The 16,008-nt window shown below is 49.6% G+C and overlaps 1 protein-coding gene across 1 annotated transcript; it reads left to right on the forward strand.

Annotated features, from left to right (window-relative positions):
- The first annotated feature begins 3,285 nt into the window (after positions 1 to 3,285).
- Positions 3,286 to 7,504, forward strand: LOC144609560 (paired immunoglobulin-like type 2 receptor beta). Its single transcript, XM_078428067.1, has 4 exons — positions 3,286 to 3,406; positions 4,679 to 5,050; positions 5,716 to 5,895; positions 7,029 to 7,504. The coding sequence occupies exons 1-4, from the start codon at positions 3,316 to 3,318 to the stop codon at positions 7,157 to 7,159; spliced, it is 774 nt and encodes a 257-aa protein (XP_078284193.1). The 5' UTR covers positions 3,286 to 3,315; the 3' UTR covers positions 7,160 to 7,504.
- The last annotated feature ends 8,504 nt before the right edge of the window (positions 7,505 to 16,008 follow it).

The following is a 16,008-nucleotide window of genomic DNA, read 5'->3' on the forward strand; positions in this document are numbered from 1 at the left end:
TCTGTGTCTGCCTTAACAATATCCACTGACTTGTGGCCTCCACAGCCGTCTGTGGCAAAAAATTCACCACCCTCTGACTAAAGAAATTCCTCCTCATCTCCTTCCTAAAGGAACGTCCTTTAATTCTGAGGCTGTGCCCTCTGGTCCTAGACTCTCCCATTAATGGAAACATCCTCTCCACACCCACTCTATCCAGGCCGCTCACTATTCGGTGAGTTTCAATGAGGTCCCCCCTCATCCTTCTAAACTCCAGCGAGTACAGGCCCAGTGCCGACATATGCTCTGGGCAACAACCTTAGTCGAGTAGCGTTCCGACATTCGGCCCGTCGAGTCAATGCTGTCTCTCAGAGGGATCTCACCTCCCCCACTTACTTTTGTTTTAGTTCAGAGATACAGAGCGGAAACAAGGCCCTTCGGCCCACCGAGCCTGCGCCGCCCAGCGATCCCCGCACACTAACACTATCCTACACACACACACACACACACACACACACACACACACACACACACACACACGCGCACACACACACACACACACACACACACACACACACACACACACACACACACACACACACACACACACACACACACACGCGAGGGACAATTTACACTTACACCAAAGCCAATTAACCTACAAACCCGCACGTCTTTGGAGTGTGGAGGAGACCGAAGATCTCGGAGAAAACCCACGCAGGTCACGGGGAGAGCGTACAAACTCCGTACAGACAGCGCCCGTAGTCGGGATTGAACCTGAGTCTTCGGCGCTGCATGCGCTGTAAGGCAGCAACTCTACCGCTGCGCCACCGTGACCGCACTGAGACCTCCTCGAGATCTTTCCCCCCCCCCCCCCCCACACCCCCATTAACTCCCGCCTGATTCTGCCCGTCAGCCACACACTGGGGAGGCACGTTACAGAGGGGTCAAATAACCCACCCGCCCACCGACGTCTTTGGAGGAAGCCGGACCCCCCTGTGAGAGGCGGCTCCTGGCACAAGGGACCTGCCAGTGGGGGGTGATCAGCTGGCGCTGAACGCTCGCCCAATGAGAGACCCCCATCACCAGGGACCTCCCAGTGCAAGAGCACTCCCAGCCACGGGACCTCCCGGTGACAGGGCTATCTCCATCCTGCTGGACCTCCCAGTGTGATGGACCTCCCAGTGTTATGGACCTCCCAGTGTGATGGACCTCCCAGTGTGATGGACCTCCAGTGTGATGGACCTCCCAGTGTGATGGACCTCCAGTGTGATGGACCTCCCAGAGTGATGGACCTACCAGTGTAATGGACCTGCCAGTGTGATGGACCTGCCAGTGTGATGGACCTGCCAGTGTGATGGACCTCCAGTGTGATGGACCTCCCAGTGTGATGGACCTCTCAGTGTCCTGGATCTCCCAGAGTGATGGGCCTCCCAAGGTGATGGGTCTCCCAGTGTCCTGGACTTCCCAGTGTGATGGACCTCCCAGTGTGATGTCCCAGAGTGATGGACCTCCCAGTGTGATGGACCACCCAGTGTGATGTCCCAGAGTGATGGACCACCCAGTGTGATGGACCTCCCAGTGTGATGGACCTCCCAGTGTGATGGACCTCCCAGTGTCCTGGATCTCCGAGTGTGATGGACCTCCCAGTGTGATGTCCCAGTGTGATGTCCCAGAATGATGGACCTCCCAGTGTGATGGACCTTCCAGTGTCCTGGATCTCCCAGTGTGATGGACCTCCCAGTGTGATGGATCTCCCGGTGTAATGGACCTCCCGGTGTGATGGACCTCCCAGTGTGATGGACCTCCCAGTGTGATGGACCTCCCAGTATGATGGACCTGTACATTCAAAGCCAAGTTCGGGGGCTAAGGATTCGATTGCTCACCTTGCACTGACAGATTGGTTCCCGAGATGCTTTGCCAAAGTTCATGGTGTCCACCGAGGATCATCACCTGGCAGTAGTACCTGCCCGAGTCTCTCATCCTCAGCCGGTCCAAGCGGATGGAGGCGGTGTGGTTGTGGTCTGGCGAGCCCAGGAACGTGATCCGGCCCTCGTACTCCCTGTCAGTGTAGGCTTGCGAGGTTGAAGATGGTCGGCCCGTGAAAGTGCCTGACCCTTCATGAGACGTCAAAGCCCCGGGGCCGGAGGTGGGACGGGTATAAGAAGGAGCATGGCAGGGTGAGGGAGGAGTGAGAGAGGGAGGAGGGGAGAGGGAGAGGGAGAGGGAGGAGGAGGAGAGAGGAGAGAGAGGAGAGAGAGGAGAGAGAGGAGAGAGAGGAGAGAGAGAGAGAGAGAGAGAGAGAGAGAGAGAGAGAGAGAGAGAGAGAGAGAGAGAGAGAGAGAGAGAGAGAGAGAGAGGGAGAGGAAGGGGGTGAGAGGAGGGGAGGGGGGTGAGAGGGGGATGGAGAGTGGAGAGAGAAGAGAGAGGAGGGAGAGAGGAGAGAGAGAGAGAGGAGAGGACCGAGTACCATGGGGGAGTGGAGGGCATTGTAAATAAAGATCACACATTGTACTACAATGGCAGCTTGCTGTATTGTGAGCACTGAGTGTAGATGTGCTTCAGGTTCACTGTAATATGCAACAGTTGAATGAAGTTCTTTGGAATGGAAGGACAGGAGGCGTTCGATCCCCAAACTACACCCGCATCCTTGGTGGGGTTGCTATGGGGGGTTGCTATGGGGGGTTGCTAGGGGGGAGAGAGAGAGAGAGAGAGAGAGAGAGAGAGAGAGAGAGAGAGAGAGAGAGAGAGAGAGAGAGAGAGAGAGAGAGAGAGAGAGAGAGAACCTGAAGCACATCTACACTGAGTGGTCACAATACAGCAAGCTGCCATTGTAGTACAATGTGTGATCTTTATTTACAATGCCCTCCACTCCCCCATGGTACTCGGTCCTCTCCTCTCTCTCTCTCTCTTTCCCTTTCCCTCTCACCCCCTCCCCTCCTCTCACCCCCCTCTCCTCTCCCTCTCTCTATCTCCGCCCTCTCCCCTCTCTCTCCCCCCCCTCTCTCTCCTCCCCTCTCTCTCACCCTCTCTCTCTCCCTCTCTCTCCTCCCCTCTCTCTCCCTCCCCCCCTCTCTCTCCTCCCCTCTCTCTCACACTCTCTCTCTCCCTCTCTCTGAGATGCAGCACGGATACAGGCCCTTCGGCCCAACGAGTCCGTGCTGACCAGTGATCCACGTTCACTAGCACACACCAGGGGAGGGGTGGGGAGGGAAGGGGAAGGAGGGGAGGGGAGGGGGGGAAGGTGAGGGGAGGGGGGGAAGGTGAGGGGAGGGAGGGCGAAGGAGGGGAAGGGGAGGGGTGTGGAAGGGGAAGAGTTTAAGCAGAAGTGACTCAGCGATGAGGCAAGGCATGAGACAGTTTGGTCAGGGACACACAGGAGTGCCCATGGACTCTCCTCTCCACCTTCTACTGCTGCATCTCACCGTGGGTGAGTAGATCCCAACGTTACCCTCCCTCTCAACCCCCCCCCCCCGTAACCCCGCCGCCCCATCAATACCCAGCCTCTACCACCCCCCCCCATCTCCCCACTCTCCCCTTAACCAGCCACTCCCTCAATAACCGGCCTCTCCATCACTCCCCATCTACCCACCCTCCTCCCCCTTCCCCCATCTCCCACCACCCCCCTCCCCCTCCATTAATCCCCCGCTCCCTCAATAGCCAGCCCCTCTACCCACTCCCCTCCACCCCCCCAACCCCCTCCCTCCCCCACCCTCTGTGGGAAGGAACTGCAGACGCTGGTTTACTCCGAAGATAGAAAACAAAGCGCTGGAGTAACTCAGCGGGTCGGGCAGCATCTCTGGGGAGAAGGAACGGGTGACGTTTCGGGTCGAGGCCCTTCTTCAGACTGGTTAGGGATAAGGGAAAGGAGAAATGCAGACGGATCAATGAGTGAAAGATGCAAAAAAACAACGAGGATAAAGGAAGCAGGCCGTTGTTGGGTGTGTGCTGGGTGGGAACGAGAAGCTGGTGCCACTTGGGTGGGGGAGGGATGGAGAGAGAGGGAATGTTGGGGCTACTTGAAGTGGGAGAAGTGAATGGGGTCTCCACCTGAAACGTCACTTTACGGCTGTAACTGTAAACTTCCCCGGTGTGGGGCAAATAAAGGAATATGTATATATATATATGTGTGTGTGTGTATGTATATGTATTATATATCTATATGTATATATGTGTGTGTGTATGTATATATGTGTGTATATATATATGTATATATATATATATACACACACACATATATATAGTGTAAGAAAATAACTGCAGATGCTGGTACAAATCAAAGGTGTTTATTCACAAAATGCTGGAGTAACTCAGCGGGTCGGGCAGCGTCTCAGGAGAGAAGGAATGGGTGACGTTTCGGGTCGAGACCGTTCTTCAGACACACATCTATATATATATATATACACACATATGCACACACGCATATATACATACACACGTGTATATATATATATACGTACATACATATATACACGCACACACACGTATGTATATATATAGATTTATTCACAAAGCGCTGGAGTAACTCAGCGGGTCGGGCAGCGTCTCGGGAGAGAAGGAACGGGTGACGTTTCGGGTCGAGACCCTTCTTCAGGCTGAATATATGTATGTATATGTATATATTCCTTTAAGGCAGAAGAAGCTGGAATAACTCCGACTGCCCCTTGCCCCCCCCCCTCCCCCCCCTCCCCTCCTCCCACAGCATTGACCGTCGGCGGTAATGGCTACCAGGTGGATCAGCCGGCCCGGCTGTCCGCAGTGGAAGGCGGGTCGGTCACCCTGCCCTGCTCCTTCTCGTACCCGGCCCACCTCCGGCCCCGGGGCTTTGACGTCATGTGGTGGGTCGGGCACGATCACGGGCTGACCATCTTCACCCTCTCGCCACCCTACACTCACTGGGAGTACGAGGGCCGGATCACGTTCCTGGGCTCGCCAGACCACAACCACACCGCCTCCATCCGCTTGGACCGGCTGAGGATGAGCGACTCGGGCAGGTACATCTGCTGGGTGAAGATCCTCGGTGAACGCCACGCAGAATGGCAAAGCGACCAGGGAACCGATCTGTCAGTGCAAGGTGAGCAATCGGATCCTTAGCCCCCGAACTTGTCTTTGAATGGACAACAGCACGGCTGGGGAGAACAGGCCCTTCGGCCATCGCGAGTCTAGGACCAGAGGGCACAGCCCCAGAATTAAAGGGCGGTACTCGCTGGAGTTTAGATGGATGAGGGGGGACCTCATTGAAACCTTAACCGGACAGTGAAACGCCCGGATAGAGTGGATGTGGAGAGGATGTTTCCACTAGTGGGAGAGTCTAGGACCAGAGGGCACAGCCTCAGAGTTAAAGGACGTTCTTTTAGGAAGGAGATGAGGAGGAATTTCTTTAGTCAGAGGGTGGTGAACCTGTGGGATTCTTTGCCACAGACGGCTGTGGAGGCCACAAGTCAGTGGGTGTTTTTAAGGCAGAGATAGATAGATTGTTGATCAGTGCGGGTGTCAGGGGTTATGGGGAGAAGGCAGGAGAATGTGGTTGGGAGGGAGAGATAGATCAGCCGTGATTGAATGGCGGAGTGGACTTGATGGGCCCGATTCTGCTCCTATCACTTATGACTTTATGGACTCAGTGGGCTTTAGGCCTGTTTCTGTGCGGTGTCTTTGAATTAAGCTATCGGGTGGTGGGCATAGGAGGGGGGGGGGGGGAGATGTTTGCAAAAGAGGGGTTCTTTATTTCTCCGCTTCAAGCCCCCACAGAGAGGCCCAGCGTGACGGTGACCGTGACGGTGGTTGTCGAGAGCACCACCCCCAGGGGAAGCCCACCCTGGGTGCTCTTTGTGGCCAAGGGCGGTGGGCTGCTGCTGCTGCTGCTGGGAGCTGGGGTGGTCATCTGGATCTGCCAGAGGAAGAGGAGAAGGAGGAGGAGAGGTGAGTGATGCTCAGGGTGGGTCCATCACACTGGGAGGTCCATCACACTGGGAGGTCCATCACACTGGGAGGTCCATCACACTGGGAGGTCATCACACTGGGAGGTCCATCACATGGGAGGTCCATCACACTGGGAGATCTCACAAAATGCTGGAGTAACTCAACAGGTCAGGCAGCATCTCAGGAGAGAAGGAATGGGTGACGTTTCGGGACGAGTCCCGTCTTCAGACTGATGTCAGGGGGGCTGGAAAAAGGAAGGATATAGGTGGAGACGGGAAGATAGAGGGAGAACTGGGAAGGGGAGGGGAAGAGAGGGACAGAGGAACTATTTAAAGTTGGAGAAGTCAATGTTCATACTGCTGGGCTGCAAGCTGCCCAAGCGAAATATGAGGTGCTGTTCCTCCAATTTCCGGTGGGCCTCACTATGGCACTGGAGGAGGCCCATGACTGAAAGGTCAGACTGGGAGTGTGAGGGGAAGTTGAAGTGCTCAGCCACCGGGAGATCAGGTTGGTTGAGGCGGACTGAGCGAAGGAATATTGTGAATTTTGTGAATATTGTGAATTTTTAGAATATTGTGTTCAGTTCTGGGCACCGTGTTATAGGAAAGATATTGTCAAGCTGGAAAGGGTTCAGAGAAGATTTACGAGGATGTTGCCAGGAGAGTTGGACGGGTACATGGATAGGACGGGTTTGGAGGGATATGGACCAAGTGCAGGCAGGTGGGACTTGTGTAGCTGGGGCATGTTGGCCGGTGTGGGCAAGTTGGGCCGAAGGGCCTGTTTCCACACTGTATCACTCTGTGACTCTATGAATCCTGTACAAGCCATGACAGTGATGAAGTTGTCACGGTTCCACGGTGACACCTTCTCCCCATTAAAACCTCTTCCATGAGAAGAAACGTCTTCCATTAGCTCCAAAGGGACAATGGTGAATAAGATGGGCCTAGAATTGTGGCGCTATCGTGTACCGTTTTGGCTGTAGTTCAGGAACAAACAAACAAACAAACAAACAAACAAACAAACGAGAGTTTTAGTACATGAGATGGCCGTCCGGTAACTCGGATCTCACTGTACCTTAAGTGGGACATGCGGCAATTAAACTGAATCTTGGATCTTGTGTCCCCTGCCTGCAGACTGCCTGGGTGTGGTGTGGTCAGGCCGCAAGGGCGACCCGGTGACCAGCGGCGACAAGGAGAGGAGGCGGGCGGACGTGGAGCCGCGCGGGGACGGCCAGCCGGCGCACCACCACGCCGGGGAGCTCTGAGCACCCGGCACCCTTCCACAGTGGGGTGGGTGGGGGGGTGAGGGGGAAAATGGAGACCGCGTCCCGACTGGAAACGCCACTGACACCGTTTCCTGCCGGTGGTGGCATCGACCGCTGGTGTAATGGCAGTTTCTATACCATCTCAAAACCCCACTTCGATAGCCATTACTTCTCGGACAAAACGAATCTTCCAAACTTCTTTTCTTCATTAATTGGTTTTATTAAAGTAGCACAAATCATAGAGGAATTCATCAGTTTCCGTATTTTATCAACTGTTTCTTCTTCAAACAATATCTAGAAGTTCTTGCAGTTATTACCGTATGGTTCTTACAAGTATAGATGATACAAGCGTATGGTTCGAGCCCGCGTGTGGTAAAGAACTGTATGCTCACCATCCCCCGAGTCTAAACTGACCCACAACCTCTGTCGACACGCTAGTCTCCTCCCATCTAGACACTCCCCATTACGCATTAAGTCACACCCACAATCAGGCAAAAAGGACATAAACTAGAAACATTAAAACATAGCCACAACACAACGACAGTAATTGAATTAAGCATAATGGCTCCTACATACCGGCCCCTAATTGTTCTGCGTATGTAACGAAGCAATTACTAATAGATAACAAAGGAGCTATAAAAGCTTAATATTCTTCAAAAACAAAACAACATGCATTATATACATTGGCGCACAAATTTCTTTCGCAGTTCTTCAATCTTCCATTGTTGAGACTTTGTCGTAATAACCTGATCTAGTTCTGCTATTCTGGATTTAGCTGCTTGCAGCTATGCATTCAGAACAGTAAATAATTGTGTCTTTTCATTTTCCTCATGTTCCGTTTCAGTTCTAACATTTTGGAAACTATTAGTCAGCTTTTCTACCTCTGATCTCAGTGATGACAATTGTCCATCCTTTTCTTCATTCTGTTGAACAGACATCTTCAAATTTGACTCGAGCTCTTTCATTTCGTTGTTGTGCTGCACAAATTTTATTTCTGTTCTTTTCTTCCATTCTGCTAACTTGCTTTTATATTGATCTACCTGTCTAAGAGCTAAAATTTTCTCTCGAGAATTAGCTTCAATACTTGCAAATAGTTGATCTATTTGGTTCAGCAGCATTTGTTGTTCCAATTGATGTTGTTCGTTGAGCAAGGATATAGCTTCTTTATCTACAATGATATCATGGTGCTCAAGTTGCAACTTTAAACTCCTTATATCTTCCAGACAACTTAAGATGTTTGATTCTTTTTCCTTCAGCTGCTGAGTGACGAATTTATACATATCTGCATTTTCTGCCAGTTCTGTTTTACAATGTTCAATGTGTACCTCCTTCTCTTTCAAAAGCTGTTTGCTGAGTTTGCTTTCTTGTTGGAGTGTGTCCACTCTGCACTAATGATTTGTAACTCTGCTTGTAAGGCCTTAATATCCTGCTCTTTATTTTGCAGTTGTACTGTGATATGCTGCACTGAATCATTTAATAACACATTTTGGTTTATCAACTCATGAACATGAATTTCTAAATCACGAATTTCACAGATCCCTTTCATAAATGCCTTTTTTATCTTCTCAAATTGAGTTTGGTAAACTTTAAGTTGCTCGCTAAGGTTGTTGATTTTATCAAAACAGAAAGAAGTAAATTTATTGATTTGCAACTCTATTTTTCCATCTGCTTCATTAAAACAATTAAGTTCACAAATCCTCTCCTGGCTTTATTCATGCGTGTTTTTCAACCCACTTACAGTGTTTTCTAACTCTGTTCTTGCCAGTAAAGTTTGACTAACAGTCTCTTCAAGTGTTTCTAATCTAGTTTTCAGGATTATTTCACTTCCCAACAAAGCACCAATCTGGCAAGATGCTTCTTGGAGCTCTGCTTGAAGCTGTTGCATTCTATCTGCTCTTGAAGCAACTTCTCCTGTAAGCTCTTCTACTTTGCTAGATAGTTTGTCCTTATGATTATTTGAAGCTTCCAGGTAAAGTTTCAATTTTGTAACTTCCTGTTCCTTTTCCTGAATCTCGTTCTCATGTTTTTCTTTTAGTTCTTCCATGTGCTGAGCCAATCTATTCATCAAACTTTGATTCAGTTCTGCAACCTCTATTATGGTGCATCTCATTAAGACTTTCCAGTTGTTTCTGACTAGATTCCAACTGAGCTACTGTTTCATAATCATGCCTTTTCTCTATTCCTTTTTGAATATATTCATCATCTTCCTTGGACTTGGATCGAGACAATTCAATGCTTTCCTTTGTTTTGGATCGAGAGCCATCAACTCTTTCCTTATATTTTGTCAAGGAGCTTTCAGATTCTCTTCTCTTTACTATTTTCTCCTCCCTTGATTTATCTTCTTGCAAATCTTCCTTGGATCTTGACCGTGAATTTTCAAAGTTCTTCTGTTTATCTTTATTTCGAGCATCCTCCTAAACTGACCCACAATTTTGGGCAATGCTTCCCGACTTAGTGAATTTCATGGAAAGAGAAGTACGGTTAATGTCAGACCTACGCTATGGGAATATTCAAGATCCTAAATCAGCAACTGTTAAAGACTCCACATTTACTAAGGGCAGGGGAAGACCAGGACCTAAGGAAAGCAGTTTTGCTGCCACCGTAATACCTGTAGAAAAGAAGGTATTGCTGTATTCTGTAGACTGTATTCCCCTCGTTGCTCCTTACCTGTAACCGGTAAGTTGAGGAAAACACAGGTTTCCCTGGATTTCACATCATCTTGTGAGTTTTCTTTGAACTTTGGCAGCATGCATTCAGATTCATTTCTTTTTTCTTTGTTTTTCTCATGACCCTTTGTATTTTCCTGTGTACTCTCCTTAGACTTTGGCCAGGAGCTTTTGGCGGTATATATTTTTTCTTTCCCGGACATTTCTTCTGATTCCTTGCCGGCTCTTTCATTGAAGTCATGATTATGTTGCTTAGTCAACAACTCCTCCAGATTGACCATAGATATCCGATTGACGGCAGCAGCAGTATAATTATTCCTTTCCCTGCCTTTATTATTTTTTCTCAAGGAGCCATAGATAACCCATCCGAGTACGGTTCTCACGGCAAACGGTCCACCTTCTTGATTGGTAATAACCTCTCTAGGTTCTAATGCCTCCGAAGCATTCGTTCCGATAAGCAGGTCAATACCCGAATTTATTTTGGGTAATTTGACCTCCTTCAAGTGAGGCCATCTTTCCAAGTCCTTCTGCTTATGTACATTTGGATGAGAGACGGGCATAGTCTCTTGTGTAAACACATCAGATACTTGTATGAAGTTGTCTTCCTCCAGACTAGACATTTCCATATTTGCAATATGACAACTATCGTGGTATTTCGGACCATTTATGGTGTTCAAGAGAAGTTTAACCTTTTCTCCTGTAATGTTCATCCTCCTCATCAAGCTTTCTGTACAAAAGGTAGCTGAACTTTCACTGTCCAAAAAAGCATATGTTTTCAGCACTGTATTCCCCTCATTGCTCCTTACCTGTAACCGGTAAGATGGGGGGAAACACAGGTTTCTACCCCGGCCCCAATACGTGCATTTAACTGATGCAGAACAACAACGTATATTTTTTAAGTTACAGAGGTTTTAAAGTTAAAACATTTAATTTCTAACCGATTTATTGAAGGTCTTCAGCGTGTGACATCACATTGCCCCTGTGAGATGGGCTCGCCCCCCCCCCTCCCCCACAACTCATGCAGATATATGTATAACATGTGGACCTGCAGGCACAACGGTAAACCACAGTGCCACAATGTTAGCGCCACCTTAATCACCACTGTCCTGGCCACTGTTTATTACACGTTTTACTTAAATTGGTGGAATATCTTTTAAGTTACAGACATTTAAACTTTAAAGCTTTCATTTCTAAACACTTTCCCCAAGTGCTGTGCGTCTGACGTCACCACGCACGGCCTCTCCTCACTCGCACAGACAAGATGGATGCCTTTAGCGGAGCTGCCCGCCCGCAATCACCGCCTCCCCTCTCCTCACCCCTCACTCTCCCACACCCTGAGCAGGAGGGAGATGGTCGGACTGTTGTCCACTCATCCTTCCCTTCAACCCACGCCACGGAGTCCTCGAGCCCCCCCTCCCGCCCCCCCCCCCCCCCCCACGCGGACCATTAACTGATGCCCCCCCCCCCCGACCTTTACTTTAACTAATGCGTCCCCGCATCTGACATTACTCAGGTCGGGCAGCGCTGACCGCCGGGAGATGTAGTCGCCGTCGCCTCTCCCGCTCGGGGCGGGGGTGGATGCGGCACCCGCCCGACTACTGGCAATGCCTGTCAATGCGGGGTGACGAGAGCTCTACTGCCGCCCTCACCCCCTCCTCCCCCCTCCCCTCCCCCCTCGCACAAAGTTCCGTCGGTCCGCTCACCACGGCGGACATTGGCTCCGACCTCCCTCGATCTCGATAGGGCCGGGTCCCTACGTGTGGGGTGCCGTGTTTGACTCCGACTTCCCGCTCGATGTGGGTGGAGCAACTGCCATCGCCGACAGCCCCACCGCGCGCTGCTGCTGCTCCTTGATGACGCGCTCTCCGGGAACTGCCGTCGCCGACAGCCCACCGCGCGCTGCTGCTGCCGCTTGATGACGCGGTCTCCACCAACTGCCGTCGCCGACAGCCCCACCGCGCGCTGCTGCTGCTGGTTGATGACGCGCTCTCCACCAACTGCCGTCGCCGACAGCCCCACCGCGCGCTGCTGCTGCTCCTTGGAAAAAAAAAAAAAAGAGAGAGAGAGAGAGAGAGAGAGAGAGAGAGAGAGAGAGAGAAAGAAAAAGAAAAAGAAAAAAAGAAAAAGAAAATAAATGGAAGAAATGGATTGAGGAATGGAAATATGAAGAAAGAGGTGTGGGAGGAGTATCGGCATATTGGATGGATAATCCAAGTTGTAGAGGGATAGAGTTACATACGAAGGAAGGCATATTGAAAGGTTGGGATGTATTATTGGCAGAGTGCCAACGGCATGATGATCGGGAAGAAAAAATGCAGTTGGCCAACAGGATTGTAAACAATTGGTAATGCAAAAATGGAAACCTAAGCGAAATAACCCCGAGGACTCCTTGTCTGGCATGGCGACCCTGGTTATAGAACAGGAGGATGAGGAGTAAATTGGGAAAGTCGGGAATGGTGTAGAACACCTCCCCCATATGCTCCTAACTATCTGTCCCCAAGAGCAGGAACTGCCCAACTGAGATCCCATCGGGGGGGCACCGGCACCCCCACAGGGAAGGGCACCCCCAGAGGAAGATGATACCGATAGCGACCGGGAAACTGAAAAGGAGGACGAAAGGAGGGGAAGGGCTGAGGCAGAAGAGGAAGGAGCAGCAGTAATTGAATTCATCATTGAGAGAGTGCAACGAAGAGCAAAGGAAACGTGAGGCTGAGAACCAGCAGGAAACTAAAAAGACTAAAAAGATAATGCTACTGAGAGCAATGCCAAATCCATTAGCAGGACAGAATGGGGCGCAGGCTGTGATGCATGTATACACCCCATGGAAGTTGCAGGAAATGATGAAGATTTCTAGGAATGCCCCAGACTGCGTTTGGATTTGTGAATTGTATAAGGTCAACATTAACCATGTACGAAACAGTCGCAAGAGATGTGTTCACCCTAATGTCCGCTATCCTGAATCCAACCGAGGGGGTACGAAGGAGAACCCTTTGGGATCCATACCAGCCCGACCACCCCTAGACGGATGAGGGGTTTTTCTGGGCTTGGTGAATTTCTGCCGGAGTGGATCCCCAACGTGGCAGTGTACATTAAATTACTGTCACCCTTGCCTCCGCCAAGGCACCGCAGCAATTCACTCTCTCACCCCAACAAGAAGAAGCATGCCGCACTCTAAAACAGTGCTAGTCACTGCACCAGACATTGGACGTCCCTTATAAGATTGCCCATTTTCAGCTTTATGTGATCAACCTATTGCAAGCCCCAGCCCTCCCAACACAACTAGCCATTATCAAGTGCAATACCCATCCGGGTGGCCGCCACTAAAATCTCCAGGGAAATGCCCTTTGCTGACATCACAATCCTGCACCGTAGCTTGTGAATCCTGCACTATGGTCCCCACAGAACCAAAGATTCTAATGGGCAGAACGGCCTTGCCAGACATGGGTGATGTAGGGTTAATGCAGGGGGATGCCTCTGCTGGGCAACGTGATCTTGGAAATGAGAGGATTGTGACATTGACTCCTTGACTGGGCTCTGGCTTACCCCTCTTGGGCAAATTTGAGTACCTGATGTTTTTCTGCCCATTCCTTTCAACTATATACACTATATATAAGTGTATACTATATACACTTCCTTACGCATGCTAGTAAGGAGGGTATGGTCAGGATGGCAAAGGAACCCTGGTGGCATCCGAAAATTCACCAGGAGGCGTTAAAACAAGCCTCAGATTTTGAAATTTGCAGATGAAATAATCCCGGAAAGACAAAGGGAATGACACCCATATTGGACTGACCATCAGTCACTGAAAGGAAGCATGCAGGTAAACCAGGCAGTGAAGAAAGCCAATGGAATGTTGGCCTTCATAACAAGAGGAGTTGAGTACAGGAGCAAAGAGGTCCTTCTGCAGTTGTACAGGGCCCTAGTGAGACCACACCTGGAGTACTGTGTGCAGTTTTGGTCTCCGAATTTGAGGAAGGATATTCTTGCTATTGAGGGCGTGCAGCGTAGGTTTACGAGGTTAATTGGCGGGACTGTCGTAGGAGGTTAATTATGTTTACGAGGTTAATTACGGAATGGCGGGACTGTCGTATGTTGAAAGACTGGAGCGACTGGGCTTGTATACGCTGGAATTTAGAAGGATGAGAGTGGATCTTATTGAAACATAGGATTATTAAGGGATTGAACACGTTAGAGGCAGGAACGGGGTACTGATTTTGAATGATCAGCCATGATCACAATGAATGGCGGTGCTGGCTCGAAGGGCCGAGTGGCCTACTCCTGCACCTATTGTCTATTGACCCTTTGAGTGTATATAAGTAGATCTTATAGAGTTGTTAGGGGCACATTATGATTAAGTGTGTGGAAGTTATTCTGACCCACACGCCCTCAGCGATGAATTAATTATTTATGCACAGCAATTAACCCCTGCTTTACCAGTCCTGCATTCCCAGGTACAAGAGGCACCGAAGCCACTACCAGTTACATAAGGGGACGAGTCCATAATACCAGGAGACTACGTGCTGAAATCTCTCCTCGGAATAGACGAGGTTAACGTATAATGAAAGTGCACCTGGTGATCATCTGTCTTCAAGCCTTGCTGATTCCAGGTATGATGGAGGAAAGAAGTGCAGGCCGGACCAACCTAACCACGATCACCACCTGTGCCAAGGGGATGTACTCTCATGCCATGATGATAACCCGGAGGGATTTAGAAAATGGGACGTCAGCCGACTGAAGGCCTGTATTGGACTTTTGAGGCATCTTCACTTTTCGTGACTGTTGAAGGACCGTCATTATAAAATGTTACTTTGTTATTGGACGTAATGTAAATTTGATGATGTATGTCCAAGTGCGGTAGGTTGGATTCTCACAGAACTATGTCTGGTCTCTCCATTACAGCGATGTAAACGTGATCTCAAGTTTCTCGGAGAAGTCCCAAGAGGTAACTTATTTCTCCGAGCTCACTCAGCTATGTACTCCCCACAGTCAGTTGTTGCTACCCACCCATAACCTCAGTACAGGCATTATTCAGCATGACCAGAATGGGACCGCCTAAAGTACCTTATATGTGATAATTGGAGGGAGAAAGCAAAAATAAAGGCACCTAAACCTATCCACCTTATTTATGAACCCTTTACTGCCCCGCCTGCTATTTGTCTCCCGTTACCAAAGGATAATTCACATTCACAGGACGTATGTTTGGTCACGGATATCGCCAAACCGTGCAAATTCACACCCAACGATGACCTCAGGTCATATGAGAATTGTTTCCACCAGGAAAAGGAGGGATGCGTATATGTTAATAACCCAGAAACATCACATGCTTGATGTCGTTTTGTGATAACAGGACCTGTCAGGTCAAAGACGGCCAAGGGAAGTGTAAATGTCACCACTATACCTGTGTTCCTCTTGTTATGGGAATCCAACTAGTCTGTGGAATATGCAATCGAACGCATGTGGTGGTGGGAAACTATACGTTCCCTTTTACCCAGATGATGAAAGAAAGAGGTGGCAGAGATGCACAATGGTTCTCTGAGCAGTTTAGGGACTTGATAGAGGGAGGTGAGTTAGACATGTATTCAATATGTCATGGCACTTTGTTTTTAACAGATTCAAATCTTTTCTTTTTCTTTAATGGTACAGCCACTAATGTCCCGAGTCCACCATTCCCGAGGTGGCAATAGGAACCCTGATTCCTATGACAATAACCTGTCCCTCCCAGTGGGTGTCTCGTCAAAAGTTGGTGACTAAAGCTGTTTCAGAAGAATTTTGTTCAAAGTGGAAAGATCCCACATCTCTGGGAACACATGGGAGCACTGTGGGATAGGGATGGGCGAGCTTCTTTAGTCTAGGCTTCACTGGAGGATATTTGGCTGCCGATAATCGCAATTACCTCATTTGTGGTCTCACTATCTTGGGTAATGCAACCACGGGGGCCCTCGACATGGTTACCCAGGGACTTACTGAACTTAGGCTCTTTACTATGCAGAACAGATATGCCCTAGATTATTTGCTGGCTCGGGAAGGAGGTGTCTGTGCTATAGTAAAAGGTAGGTGTATGATGGGAGTTAGGGATCAGACAGAGAATATTACTCGTTTTATTACAAGTATAATAGATAACATGAAGGAGTCGAATAGTTGGGGTGATTAGGATTTCGGGGGCTGGTCGGACAAGTTGAGTAA

This window comes from Rhinoraja longicauda, chromosome 34, assembly GCF_053455715.1.
Source record: "Rhinoraja longicauda isolate Sanriku21f chromosome 34, sRhiLon1.1, whole genome shotgun sequence".
Lineage (NCBI taxonomy): Eukaryota > Metazoa > Chordata > Chondrichthyes > Rajiformes > Arhynchobatidae > Rhinoraja > Rhinoraja longicauda.

Bases quoted from the DNA above. Each gene is read 5' to 3' on its own strand.
- LOC144609560 (XM_078428067.1), top strand. From the start codon at position 3,316: ATGAGGCAAGGCATGAGACAGTTTGGTCAGGGACACACAGGAGTGCCC. The intron at 5,051-5,715 runs GTGAGCAATCGG...CTCCGCTTCAAG, and splicing joins AACCGATCTGTCAGTGCAAG to CCCCCACAGAGAGGCCCAGC. The intron at 5,896-7,028 runs GTGAGTGATGCT...CCCTGCCTGCAG, and splicing joins GAGGAGAAGGAGGAGGAGAG to ACTGCCTGGGTGTGGTGTGG.